This window comes from Mytilus edulis, chromosome 8, assembly GCF_963676685.1.
Source record: "Mytilus edulis chromosome 8, xbMytEdul2.2, whole genome shotgun sequence".
Taxonomy (NCBI): Eukaryota; Metazoa; Mollusca; class Bivalvia; order Mytilida; family Mytilidae; genus Mytilus; species Mytilus edulis.
In genome coordinates, this window is record NC_092351.1 from 81,004,138 (window position 1) to 81,019,540 (window position 15,403).

The 15,403-nt window shown below is 32.1% G+C and overlaps 1 protein-coding gene across 1 annotated transcript; it reads left to right on the forward strand.

Annotated features, from left to right (window-relative positions):
* Positions 1–1,820: 1,820 nt before the first annotated feature.
* On the forward strand, positions 1,821–14,280 carry LOC139486381 (perlucin-like protein). Its single transcript, XM_071271261.1, has 8 exons — positions 1,821–1,911; positions 3,112–3,179; positions 3,791–3,907; positions 5,712–5,839; positions 8,565–8,652; positions 11,668–11,778; positions 12,495–12,607; positions 14,146–14,280. Exons 2-8 carry the CDS (start codon positions 3,116–3,118, stop codon positions 14,158–14,160), a joined length of 636 nt encoding a protein of 211 aa, XP_071127362.1. The 5' UTR covers positions 1,821–1,911; positions 3,112–3,115; the 3' UTR covers positions 14,161–14,280.
* The last annotated feature ends 1,123 nt before the right edge of the window (positions 14,281–15,403 follow it).

The following is a 15,403-nucleotide window of genomic DNA, read 5'->3' on the forward strand; positions in this document are numbered from 1 at the left end:
TTTATTTCACTATATATATTGAGAGTTTAGTCAACCTTTGATTGGTTGAGACCATTCAAAATATCATTGAACAAATCTTCATGTTTACCTCTGAATATCATATGCCCCTCTGACACGTTGGGACTTCATTATACGGCGTCACGTGCGTTTAATGTACAAAACGTCTTAAACTTTTTTTCAATAGCGATATCAAAAATCATTATAAGTATTTATCATATTCATTCAAATTTATTTCAGACGTAAAAGCAAAACAAAATTTCAAAAAGGCACGGGGAATAAATGTATAATATTGATGATGAAAGTACGGAACATAGCATCAGACAACTTTGGTATTAACATATATCATCGACAGAATTAATTTTTTAATCTTACTGCATTTGGTCCTGAACACATTGAAACCAAAATGTATAGATTTCCTGGCTACAAATGACTTATAACAACTTACTCATATATTTAAATAATTTTGTATTTTATGTATACATATGAACTTATTTTTTTTCTCGTTCTACAGGTAATGTTCAGTTAGCATGAATATTGCATCTACATACTAATATGTTCAAAATTGTAAGCTTTGTAATATTTGTACTGTTAGTTCTTGTTTGGGGTCTCACGGTTAATTTGTGAATGCTGATTGGGTCATCCTCTTAAAGTCGTTACTTACTTCTTACTTACTAACTTACAGGACTTCATTTTACATTAGCATTTAAAAGAGTATCACAAACTTTATAAACCATTACAGTTACTATTGTATATAGAAAGCATTAGAAAATAAATAGGAAATAATAACGTATTAAAAATATAAAATCTGTCCGCATTGGTCTGATCCAGACGAAGATTAAATTGATTATAAAAAAGAAGATGTGGTATGATTGCCAATGAGACAACTCTTCACAAGAGACAAAATTACACAGAAATTAAAAACTATAGGTCACCGTACGACTTTTAACAATGAGCAAAGCCAATACCGCATAGTCAGCTATAAAGGGCCCTGAAATCAAAATGTAAAACAATTCAAACGAGAAAACTAAAAGCCTAATTTATGTCACAAAAATGAACGAAAAACAATAATGTAACATATATAAACGACAACCACTGAATTACAGGCTCCTGACTTGGTCCAGGCACATACATAGATAATGTGGTGGGGTTGAACATGTTAGCGGGTTCCCAGCTCTCCCCTAGTTATCAATTGTATGCAGCTTTGGTTTATTCAATTTGACATTTCATCTCCTTGGATTTTAGCGTGTGTCGTTTTGAGAAGAAAGACGAGTCTGGCTAATGTGTATTGTCTTTATATCTTTTTGTGCTTTTTTGTTACATATTTGTTTGTTTTTTTGGTGATTATTATTGTAACACAATGTTTACTGCTGTATTCCTATTTTTATCATTTTTGCCTGTTGTGTCTGTTTGTTTTGTTCACACATTGTGGTCAAAGTAATTAAATTGGATGCGAATGTCATACAATAAAAAGGTTTAGCTAGCTATATAACCCGGCTTAATCCATTATTTCGTTTAATACAAAATGTATCTACCAAGTAACGAATATGACAGATGATATCCAGTTATTTGATGTGTTTGAGCTTTTGAATTTGTCATTTGATTAGAGCCTTTCCGTTGAATTTTCTCTGAGTTCAGATTTTTTTTTTATTTTACTATTTGCTGATTAAATTACAATATCCATAAATAATTGAAAATTTTCATGATGTTTTAGTGACAGTTAAAGCTAGTAACACGTTTAACAATATTTGCTTATTCAGTCAATAGTAAGACAGAAAAACAACATATGTCACTAATCGATGTTTTAAACCACGCAGATAATTCACCAAGTACTTTTATTTAACTTAGTATTTAAGTAGCCACTGTATTTCAAAAATCATCTTTCTATCTACGACTCTGCTATTTCACATTGCGGTAAGTTTTCAAGTATTTTCGTACAAACGATATTCTAGTTATTTGAATTTGTTCAACATGTTCAAAACAATTATAAAGGTAATACAGTGAAAACTCGTTAAACCGAATCCTGTATAAACCGAAGACCTGTATAAACCAAACATGCTTAAACATCGTCATTCCAACTGTGAGCGTTGTAAATCTGATAAAACCGAACATCGGCCAAAACCGAAAAAAATCTTAAATTACGAAGAGGTTCGGTTGACACAGGTTTCACTAAAACAGAGTATTCCATCAGATAAATTTCAACTCAGCAATACGTCAAATGTGTAAGACTTAAAATACAAACTTTATTAACGATTACAAATAATAATGAAGTCATATTTAAGAGTACTGAAATATAAAATCAAGTACGTTAGCCTACGACATATGGCTTTGTTGTTTACAGCCTAGAAACAAATATATATTCTGAATTAGCCAGTCCATTGTCAAGCACAATTCGGGTTCTGATATATTTCCGTTACAGAAAAACTTTTCTGAAGTATTATATGTTGATATTGCACAACATATACTTTTCTTTATATTAGATTATATAAAAAAGTAATTTAGTTTTATTTAACAATAAGGCGTACCAGATTTGTAAATTTTCGGATGTTTTCTTAACCTTAAACTTGACTGAATATAAAATGTTGAATTTCAAAAACGTTTTTGATAAATAAGACTGTAATCCTTACAATAATGGCATTCAAAATAGAAAAACACAAAGAAAAAAATTAAAACCAAAAAATCAATACGAATCCCTAACACAAATAATTCCGGAAATTGTTATTTTTGACAGCCCGATTACCCACTCCCGATTTTAACACATAAAAAGTGATGCTCGCTATCAAGATATTTTGAAAAACAACTGTAAACCACTTCAATGCTTACAACCTAAAAGTGCTTGCATACATCATCCAAACCCTTCTATTGGTAAGTAAGGAATTTGGTTTAACAACTGTTGCATGTTTTTGGATCTTGAAATCAGCGATCAAAATATAACATTTAATGCATACATGCTCATTGCACTAACTTCAAGTTTACGGTTTTTTCTAAATAATGCCATATTTATAGAAAAAACGCGCGTCTAATGCAAATATAAATTTCAATCCTGTATCGATAATCAGTTTATTTCTAAATAACTTGGAATATAGAATTGCTATAGACGAGTTTTCATTTCAGAATTATGATGAAGTGTTGTTGTTTGATTGTTTTCATTTTTTGCACAATTGGTGTGTCAAATGGCGGCAGTAAGTATTCTTTATGTTTAAAACGCTGTAGTGAAGATTAAAGATAAAGCTGCTTGACTCTCTCATAATATAATAGGTACGATCCTTTCACTCTGATCAAACGTTCTGCATTCGAGATTCAAATGAGATAGACAGAGTTAGAACCGTTTTAAGTCACAGATATTCAATCATGTTAACACAATTATCTACAATTTGTTTTTATAGTAATTGGAGGATACTCACGTTCAGTTTACAACTATAATATCAGTACTTTTGTCGAGCTACAGAGCTGTACACAACTGTTCAACACTACTTTCCTGGGTTAACATAGGACCAATAACAAAAAATCTGCATTTAAGAAGAACTAATTTCAAATCTTCTAAGCAGAGTTACGAGCATCTCGAGTAAATTCCGTAAATTTTGTTCATGAGAAATAATATCGCAACAACAATATATATAAACTTTTTTCTTGAAATTACCAAAATTCTTCTTTGTGTCCTATATTCAACATGGTTTAGCAATCCAATTTGAGAAATAAACAATGACTTTACATATATATTCCTATTGTGTAATGTAAATGTATATATGAAAGTAAATTATGCTATATTGTATCGGAGGACTTTACTTTTCAGTTCTTTCTAGAATATGCATCGGTACCTGTGGAACAAAAGGTGTTCCGTGTAATGAAACTTTCGGGTCTGATTGGTCGTATAACGGAAGATGCTGCAACGACAGACCATGTTGCAAATGTACGTAGACATATAAATCAGTCAATAGTTTCAGTCACTGTTGATCAAATCGAATGAAATGCAAATAAATTTTATAGACATAGATAGTTATTTTTGGACAAAAGGAACAGTTTTTCATTCCCTTTTCTGACATATTTAGTGCTCAACATCGAAGTATGACAAGTTTGTACTTAAAATATCACATTTGCAATTTTCCAGTCGAAGACAAAGCAATTACTGAAAGTTGTTTCAGCTGTGTCCTTGAATATTTCTTTGTGTTACAATTTTCAGATCTTGTTCTGTTCTTCCTTATGTTTTGACTAAACGTCTGCATAGTTCACACTTGGAAATCACAATTAGGATTTTACCTGTGGTTTTTTGCATTTTTTTTTCATATTCAATAACAAAATGTTGGCCTACTTTCAACAAAAACGACGATTTATATACAATAAATAAAGAGAAATGATTTAAGTCAGCTGTAATGTGTTAACATACTGTGGAATCATATTAATTCGTTGGAGACCACGGAATCAAGATTTCAACGAATGACAGATCTTATATAGACTCGTATACAGACTTACGAAAAACCACGATAAAAAAAATATCCACGAACATCAAGTCTAAATTGACAGAATCACAATTATATATGCACGTACATTGTACTTATTTTTAAATTTACAGTAACACTTTTATAATAGTGCACTCAAAATACGTTCCCTTTTACAAATGAATTTGATAGTTACTTGCAATGTAAGTATAGGCCTTTCGTCTTTTTTTTTCCTTTACGTTTTTCTTTTGTTTTTCAACATCTTTGTTGTTCATATTTCCTTTCTTATTTTTTCTCTTCTTTTATTCTCTTTTTCTTCCCTTGTGTTCAGTTTTAGTTTTTTCTATCATAAACTGATGTGTAAGATACAAATGTTCATGCATTTAATGGACAACAATTTGGTTTACTGTGAAGAGTTGTTTTATTGGCAATCATTCCAAATCTTCCTAATAAAAGAAATACCTTTATCTTCTGTGTTTCTGTTAATTATGTCATATAGATATAAGAAGATGTGGTGCGAGTGCCAATGAGACAACTCTTCATCCAAATAACAATTTATAAAAGTAAACCATTATAGGTCAATGTACAGCCGTAAACACGGAGCATTGGCTCTCACCGAACAAACAGCTTTAAAGGGCCCCAAAATTACTTTTAGTGTGAAACCATTCAAACGGGAAAACCAACGGTCTAATCTGTATAAAAATCGAGAAACGAGAAACACGTATAAATAACATTAACAAACGACAACTACTGTACATCAGATTCCTGACTTAGTACAGGTGCAAACATTTGCAGCGGGATTAAACGTTTTAATGGTACCAAACCTTCTCCCGTTTTCTGAAACTATAGCATAACATCACAACATAGAAAACCACACAATACAATATCAATTGGAAAGCTTAACTCAATCAAAAAACGTAAAATAACACACTATGAACGAATAAATAAATGTTTATCTGTTTTATTTAAAATGAAGGAACAAATTTTCCGCATGCAAAGCTCTGATTCTTTGTCCAGCTTTGGCTAAACGTATGTGTTCATTTTGGTTTACAGTTCTTCATGTTTTTAATTAGCTTGTGAATTTCAAATATTTTGGCCTCAAGCATCACTGACGAGACATTGATTGTCAAAATGCGCATCTGGTGCAGACGATTGGGACAGTTTAATTCTTAAACGATGTTCTGTAAAATCTAAACATGGTGCTTCTTTTATAACGTTATTGTAATTACGCCATCGCTTTATCTTTTTATGATTTAATTTCAATTGTATTCTTTTTAGTTTTAAAAGCGCCATGTGTTCCAGAAGGAACTTGCCCAAAAGGGTTCAAGCTATTATCAAACCAAACAAGTAGTGCTAATTGTTATTACCTTAGTGGTCTTAATGCAGTTAGCTGGAATACAGCTAAGGTTAGTATGTTAGCGAATCCCCATTTGCTAGACCGTGTCTGTTTCTTCGAAAACAAACAAGAATCACAAACCATAATAGTTATCAAAGGTACCAGGATTATAATTTAGTACGCCAGAAGCGCGTTTCGTCTACATCAGACTCATCAGAGCTCATTTCAAAATATTCATAAAGCCAAACAAGAACAAAGTTGAAGAGCATTGAGGATCCAAAATTCCAAAAAGTGGTGCCAAATACGGCTAAGGTAATCTATGCCTGGGATAAGAAAATCCTTAGTTTTTCGTAAACAATAAACAATACATTACTTAATCTGTAAGCAGACTATAGTATTAATATAAAATTACAATAAAGGTATATGTTTGATGTATTGATAAAGTGACATTTCAGAATTCTTAATTCCTGACTTAAAAAGTTTTTCTACAGTGTTCATAATTATGTCATTGTATCTGTTTTTGATTTATAGAATACCTTGTTGAAAGTCTGGGTTTTTTTTCATATTTAAATACCATGTGACGTTTTAAAAGCAGGACGAAAGATATCAGAGGGACAGTCAAACTCATAAATCGAAAAAAAACTGACAACGCCATGGCTAAAAATGAAAAAGAACTTAAGATTAAACAACACCAACCCAACCAAAAACTGTGGTTGATCTCAGGTGCTCCGGAAGGGTAAGCAGATCCTGCTTTAAGTGGTGTTAAACGAAGCCGAAATTATTTGGACAGAATTTTATCTGAATCAATAATGATATGTTAATAATATATTATAATAGTACTAGTACAACAAACTAACTGAATGGTCTTTGGTGTTATTCTGACTCCCCACAGACCTTTTTCATATTACCGAATTTTGACCCCGGAAATTAATATTTTCGACAGGTTACCTTCTCTGTGGTAGAATATCAAGCAAGAGCTAAGAAAATAAGCAAATTCAAAATTTCAACCTACAAATTTAAGCGAAAATTTACTGTTTCTATGCCCCTGTTCTATACATGACTTTATCCGCAAAAAGCAGTTAACCTCCACTCCCCCAACATTGCACCGATTATATATTTTATTTAGCTTCTTATGGTTGCTCTTTTATTGCCTGAATACCAGAATTTCCTACCACAGTGGAAACTTGTCAAAACAATTATAAGAACCCGGAGTCAAAATTCGGTTTTCGTGAATTAGAGAAAAATAGAGCATACATATATCTGGCCAATATACTAGCTTTGTTAAGTGTTTGAAATTAATATAATTTCACTTCTTCGTTTTTTGAACATCGATATTATTTACTTTTTCCTTTTATACTGTATACACATCACACCTCTGGCACTTATATATAAAGAACACGAAGTGTTATCGAGCACCAATTTTATAGTTTTATTGTTCATATATATTCACCTCACGTGTACCAATTTTCAGGATAGTTTTATTGCTATACAAAAAAATTATTGGTGTTCCTAAACAGAAAGTAATACAGACAAAAGAAGTAACAACAAAATTATTTTTATTTACCTGTGTATGAAATTATTGCCAATGGCTGATTGTTTTCAGGTTTGACGTTTTTCTGAAATTTTCAAACATTAAACTTTTGATTTATTATTAATCCCTTATTCTAATTATTTTGTATTTTTATTGTAGCATAGATAAAATCAATTCTTTCTATATATGTTCATTTGTGTTACTACTTCTTTTGATTGAGTAAAGCCATTTCAATAGATATTTTATAGTGTGTCTTTCAATGTTGTAATACTCACCTATTGGTTCAGATAAAGGTAAAGGTGTGGTACAATTTAAACGTTTAAATCCGCTGCAATTGTGTGTACCTGTCCTAAGTCAGGAACCATATGTTCAGTAGTTGTCGTTTGTTGATTCGGTTCTTAAGTGTTTCTCGTTTCTCTATATGTCTATATATATATTTGACCGTTGGTTTTCCTATTTGAATGGTTTTACACTAGAAATTGCTTGGGGCCGATTATAAATTGCTGTTAGGTGTGAGCCAAGGCTCTGTGTTGACGACCGTACTTTACTTTTATAAATTGTGACTTGGATGGAGAGTTGTCTCATTGGCACTCATACCTCATTTTATATCTATATACAAAGTTATAGAAAATTTGTCATTCGTTGAAGATTTATTTTCGTAGTTCATCTATACTCACGAAATCTGCGAAAATGAACGAAATGTAAATATGAAATTAATGTCATCTACGTATTTGGCACAACTTTTTGGATTTTGTATCCCAAATGCTCTTCAACTTTGTACTTGTTTGGCTTTATAATATTTTGATATGAACGTCACTTATGAGTCTTATGTAGACGAAACGCACGCTGGCGTACTAAATTATAATCCTGGTACCTTTGCTAACGATTTACACCACTGGTTCGATGCCACTGCTGGTGGACGTTTCGTCCCCGAGGTTATCATTAGCCCAGTAATCAACACTTCGGTGTTGACATGAATATCAATAATGTGGTCATCTTTATAAATTTGCTTTTTACAAAACTTTAAATTTTTCGAAAAAAACAAAGATTTTTTTATCCCAGGTATAGATTACTTTAACCGTACATGCAGTATTTGGCACAACTTTTTGGATTTTTGATCCCCAATGCTCTTCAACTTTGTACTTGTTTGGCTTTATAATATTTTGATATGAGCGTCACTGATGAGTCCTATGTAGACGGAACGCGCGTCAGGCGTACCAAAATATAATGCTGGTACCTTTGATAACTATTTACTAAATTTAAGGATAATTGTGCATCGACAGATGGTGCCTACCTTTGGAGACCGAATACTGCACAAGAAGCCAATGCTGTTCAAAATGAATTTAATATTCGTAAGTAGAGAATGTATTATTAATTATTTTTAAATGAAGTTTTTCCGTAATCATGAATTACATTATAAAAAAAAACAACTGGTTACAACTTGAAAATAAAAAAAGGTTAAAACAAACTGATGTAACTAGTTTCAAATGGTCACAACTTGAAAACGTATTTAAATAATGATAAGTAGATTTGGTAACTATAGACAGGTTTCCTAATTATCTGCCTTAGTTTATGATGCGACTCCTATGCGTCGTCGTAATAGCGATCGCCATTACAACCGTGAACAAAATGTCAACAAGATATACGTCTATTTCCCAGACCGCATATAATTAAAGTAAACACAAGAATGTGAAGCATACGTGAACCTCGGCAAATTACAGAATAAATAATAAAGTTATTAGATAAGGAATGGACATTACAATTATAAGTGTATTGCAGGCCAGGTGTCGTGTCCTTAAAATATAACTCACGGTATTTGGTTACATCGATTATAATCATTAGGTAATACTAATATTGCTTATTATAACACATACATACATAAAAATAAATTGTCTTCGACTTGCTGGGTCGAATGTGATATATCAGAAAAAAACAGGTGCAAAATTGAGTAACGTTTTCGTATCACTTTTGTCTCTTTCACGGCCCAAGTTATCAGTGGTTATCATATAGTTATTAGGTGTTCGATTCCAATTCCTTTTGCAGAAAAATTCTTGACATAAAACTACTAGTATGCATAGTATAACATCATGCTCCGGCCCGTGCTTAAAATAAATTAATGTCATTAAACCAAAAAAGACGCAAACGTGTTAATTAAAAGCAATAATTAGTTATGTTTTAAAAGCGTCATTAAGTGTTTTGCCAACCCCCCCTCCCAAAAACCCCAAAAGAGATGTCTCGTATATTTTCATCCTGAATCTTTATAAGTCCCCGATGTAGGAATTTCGGGTTGTCAGATTATGCATAGATACGCCCCCATAGTAAACTATTTCAATACCTGAAGACCTTTGAAAAATCCTTTCTAATATGATTTTATAATTAGTGCACATAATAGTCGACTGAGGAAAGTTCAAATCAAGTTTCAACAGAAAATACTGTATACGTCGTATAAAAACAGCAAAGTGAATATATACTTTAAGCACCCATGCCTTCAAGACGAAGTTTATAGAGAAGTGCACTGAATTGTGAGTTTTATTGGGATTTGTCTATTAATGCAGCTGTTTTTAAAACATTTAAGTTTTTCAGCAAGAACTGGCAACCAGGAAAAAAAAGTTTACAAGCCTTACTTTTCGAAATATGAAAGCGCCATCCCAAATAACCAAACATCAAACTAAGTGATTAACCCCATCAGTACGATCGAACAACAGCTGATCTGCAATATCGTAGTTGAAAATTATATTTGTGTAGTAATTCCACTAAAGTAAAGAAAACTGAGTTACATAAGTATACATACAATAAGGCGTAACTGTCCTGGTTCTTAATATGTCTATACGCTGGCATGGTTTCCCTCTTTCATTCAATTTTGAACTCCCGTATCTCCTCTATTAAAACATTTTTGTCTGAGTTAATGTTGTGTGAACGTCTGTCCATTTTGCAGCATACAGATAGTCGTCATGTATAATACAAAGTTCGTCTCTTGATATACTTCGGTGGTTTGCATTCAACTATATATAACACCATGCATGCTTGTAACATCGGGGTAGGTTTCATTCTTCTTATCTAAAGACACAGTGTGCAGGAACGGATTTAGGGGGTGCTCAGGCCCCCTTATGAAGCTTCATTCATGGTTAGTCCAGACTTTTTAACCGCCTCCACTACAAATTGTGTCTTGTTTGGTGACCCGCGAACCCCCTTGTTCAAAATCCTGCATCCGTATCTGATGTGTAGATCTTCTATACAAAGAGGCAGATGCACTGTAGTCATCGAATTAATTTTCATAGATAATTTAAGTTTTTTTTACAGTCGTTTGAAAACGTGTCAACATTCGTCTGCCATTGTAATTTTACTTTCATAACAAGTTTTATTTAAAAAAAAAAAACGAATTGTGTGCATTCGGTACAACTTGTAAAATGCAAATATTTCATTTATTGATTTTTTCCACATTTTGAAATTTTCTACAATTATTTGTACAACTATTAACTGCACAAGAAATGCCTCCACCTTTTTATAATTTTCGGCAGTATCCATAGTGAAATAAATTAGAAAATAAAAGGAAATACAAATGTTAACAGAAAATCGATAATGTATTGATGAATACACGTGAGTTATTTTTCACGGTTGTACTGGCGGATCGGTCACGTGAGTGGTTAATGGATGCGCCCATGTTTTCTAGGTCAATCATAGATAAACCCGTCTATTGTGAGACTACAATGGGATGTCATAAAAACGATAAAAAATACAGATTGTACATGTATGCAGTTTCTATCTTTATTTTCGCTGTGGAAACCTTGAGCGCTGCCAAGAAACAACAAAATAATTTAACAGAAGCTTCATTATAACTATTGACATAATCTCATCAAATATAAAGCTGCTTCATGGGTGCGCACATACTTTTTCAATCTAAAATATACTTAAAGTTTGATAAAAACGAGGAAAATTATAAAATTTTAGAAAATATGCAAATCAAGTCATGTATTGTTGCAATGGTAACTTGTTTAATGATAATTTTGTTTTGTTTTTCTAAATACCTTGAATCTTAGTCAAGTTTTCAGATATTTAAGGATATGTATGAAAACTTTTAAATTTGCAGGAATTTTTGGACCAAATAAGGGCCTTTTGATGAATATTTATCGTTCAAATTGCATCATTGTCTTTTTTTCGTTATCAAAACGAAATTCATTTAAAAAAAAAAGAGAGGTTCATGAACTCGTTTTCAAGTTAAATCAGTTTGAATGATAAAAATCAGTCGAAAAATGCATCTACCGATATGTCACAGTTTGACGTCGCATATTTATTTCTATACATTTCTTCCTTTATCTACTGATTTTCGATGAACATGATGAAGCTCATTTACATTTAATTCTTTACAGCCGATGAGTATCCTATATGGACTGGTGCAAATGATGTAGACAACGATGGAACCTTTACATTTGCCATAGAAAATGGTCCCTTTTCATTTAATGATCTTCCATTTGGAGAGGGTAAATTTTATGATAATTTAGCAAAAGTATATACACCATACCTCGATGAGACAGCAAACAAACAACACAAACAAATGCAGTACATGGTATCCAACAATATATGTGTATAAAAAGGTGGAAAAAACGTAAAATATTAATGTTCAGTACTTGTCCATTTGGTCTATAACAAGATAAATAAATGAAAACGAGTTGTTATTTTTCGAAGGTTACCTACCGAATTAGACTGAACTACAGATTTGTACTTACATTTACAACCCAACATGTGTCACTAATTTGGCAGAATCTTCTTACCCTTCCAGAGTACCTGATTTCACCGCTTGGTTTTATATGTTATATTTCGTTTACTTTTTTTCTTTTGGTAGAATTCCAGTTTTTTTTTCTATGGCACTGTGAATAGATATAAGAAGATGGATATATTAAAGTGTCAATGAAACAACTCTCCAGCCAAGTCACAATTTGTAAAATAAAACCATCATTAGCCAATTTACTGTCTTCAACACGGAGCCTCTGCTCACTCCAAACAATAAGTAATGCAGTTTGTTTTTCGACGAATGGATTTGAAATACAATCGTCTTGTATATTTTTTTTTTTTTTTTTCTTTTTTCTAATACAATCAAAATACGACTTAATTTTTAAAACTTTATCAAAGAATTGGAATTATCTGTTTTGCGTTATTTAAAACAATTATGAAATAAATTTTCGGGTAATTATTTCAGACCGTTCTACGAATAATCAAGTCTGTGTGTTCATTGAGTATGACAATCTTATTTGGGGTTGGGAAAAAGCACCATGTACCTTTGTTTTTCGCTACATATGCGAGTACAAACTAGTAAGTATACTCCTTCGTTTAGCCTTTTATTGGAAATATTATATTGCCTTAACAATATTAATATATAACCACAACATCATCATGTATCATGAAAACTTCAGTTGAACGTTAAATATTTTCTGTCATGGACTTTGGACGAAAAAAAAACCCCAACTTTTATGTGAATCTTTTGTGACTGACTCACTGTTTATAAACTTTCTGTTTTACATAACATTTCCTATTTAGTATACATATTTATGATATAAATGAATAAAGGCTTTAAAAAAAGTTTTTAACAATCTTCTTAACTCCTTAAAGGAAATAAAGGAACAACATCATAGGCCTTTCCGCCTTATCACCAAAAAAAATCAATCATTTTTTTCTTGACTATCCCTGCATAGTGTTTTAAATTTATTTGACAATCAAAGAGTACGCAAAATAAGCATTTGAAAATCACGATGCAAGTAAAATTAAATAAGCAGTAGACGTTGAACGAGGCACATGTTTAGCACAACTGAACGTCAAATAAAAAAATACAAACACGTTGAACATTAAATAAAAAACGTTGCACGAAAATAACCCATTACAACCATCTTTCAAATACACCAAAAGAGAAACGAAAATCTCAAAATACAGCGTTTCTTCACACTTTTTTTCTGAAACTACAATACAGGAATGTTTGAATTTAGTGTGTAGGGTATATAAATATAAGTAAACTTGACCAATTGATGCATTTTTAGATTCATTACTAAACTATTTCCTGCTTACAGAACAAATGTAGAATGAAATTCAAAACAGTGTGGCTGTGGCCATTGATTGACACATTAAATTCATCCATTGACTGGGACACTTTACGTGAACGTGTGTCTGTAACGACCACTGTTCACGACGTACCTACGATAGACATTTAAACTGTGGGGTCACCAAGGTTTCTTAACGCCTTTAATTATAAAATAATTCGAAAAATTAATCAGGAATAACCTTTATGTTTTGATTTATACAATTGATATAAATCAAAACATCGTGTTATTCCTGATTAATTTTTCGAAATACTTTATTAAGGTGTTGAGGACCTTTGGTGACCCCATAGTTTAAGTGTCATTAAAAAGCACACAGTGAGCAATGGTCGTTACATACAAACGTTCACCTAAATTGTCCCAGTCAATGGATGAATTTAATGTGTCAATCAATGGCCACAGCCACACTGTTTTGAATTTCATTCTATCATTTGATACATGATAGCGAAATTAGAAATTTTCATCAAACTTTTCGTTTCAAGGATATCTGAAATTTGTTTTAGGGTTAATATAAATCAGTTTTACCATTTGATGCGTTTAACAGATTCATCACCAAACATCTTTCTGTTTACTGAACTACAATACAAGTATTTCTGAATTGTGGGTTAAGTGCTTATATAAGTTAGTTGAACTGTGTGATGCGTTTTCAGATAACTCACTTAAAAGCTTCCTGTTACATTTGTAGCCTGTTACTTTAAGCGGATGGTTGTATCATTAGTGAGCAATTATGTGTCTGTTGATTTATAGTATTGTGTTTTTCAGAGAGTTTGTCCGTAGAGAGGATGTATGCCATTGCAGTACTTGATGTAATAAAATTGTAAAAGATGATTTTCTCACTTTGAAAAACAAAATAGAACAAATATCAATGTTGCACCAAACACGGTTTGACAACCCTCCCCCCAAAAAAATGAAGAAAGCCCAAACAAACAATACAAAAAGAATCAAATGAGAAAGTGATCAGTTTCTTTTCAATCATGGCAATTGATTTGTGTTGTCCTGCCATGCAGATATGAGTGTTTCGTCAGTACGTAGAATTCGGCTTGATATCAAACACCTTGACCAAAATTTATTTGGCTCTTTTAATTTTTGACAAAATATTGCCTTTACAAAGTTGAGGAGCATCGAGGACCCACAATTCCAAGACGTAATGCCAAATAAGGCTAAGGTTATATATGTAATATATGCCACAAAACCAGGTTCAAACCACCAATTTCTTTGCTTAAAATGTCCTGTACCAAGTCAGGGAAATGGCCAATGTTATGTTATAGTTCGTTTCTCTACATGTATGTGTTTCATTTAAATGTTGTGTTTCTGTTGTGTCGTAGTTCTCTTATATTTGACGCGTTTCCCTCATCTTTAGTTTGTTACCCGGATTTGTTTTTTCTCTATCTATTTATGAATTTCGAATAGCAGTATACTACTGTTGTCCTTATTTATCACCACAGTAAAAATATGTGTTCTATTATTTATCTGACTGTCATTTTTTTCGTTTTAACCATGGCGTTGTTAGTTTTTTTTTCGATCTATGAGTTTGATTGTCCTTCTGGTATCTTTTGCCTCTCTTCTTAACGCCATATCCTACGTACCCTTTAGGAACATTTAGAGAAAACTTCTAGATAAGGGAACTAGGCATTGCAATGACATAGTGGTTCATCATCTTTCAAGAGTCATGCAAAAGACATGCACGCGATTGCAGAATGCATAATGACTAAGGCAACTTAACAGTCATACGACCAAAAAATACACAAAAGCAAGAAGGAAAATAACCGAGAGTGTAAAGGTTATCAAAATGAATGCTTCCTGTCTAAAATAACAATGAAATGTAACTGTTTCTTGTTAAGAGGTTTTCCAAATTTAAATGAAGTCAGTAACATTACATGAAATTTTTATATCTGTATGAAGCATCATTGCTTCCAATTTTATCATGATTATTAATTTCGGGTTGAAATACTTCAAAAACTGTTTGTAAGCATTATTTCTTGATATGTAACGTCAATACTAACGACTTGAATGAAGTCAG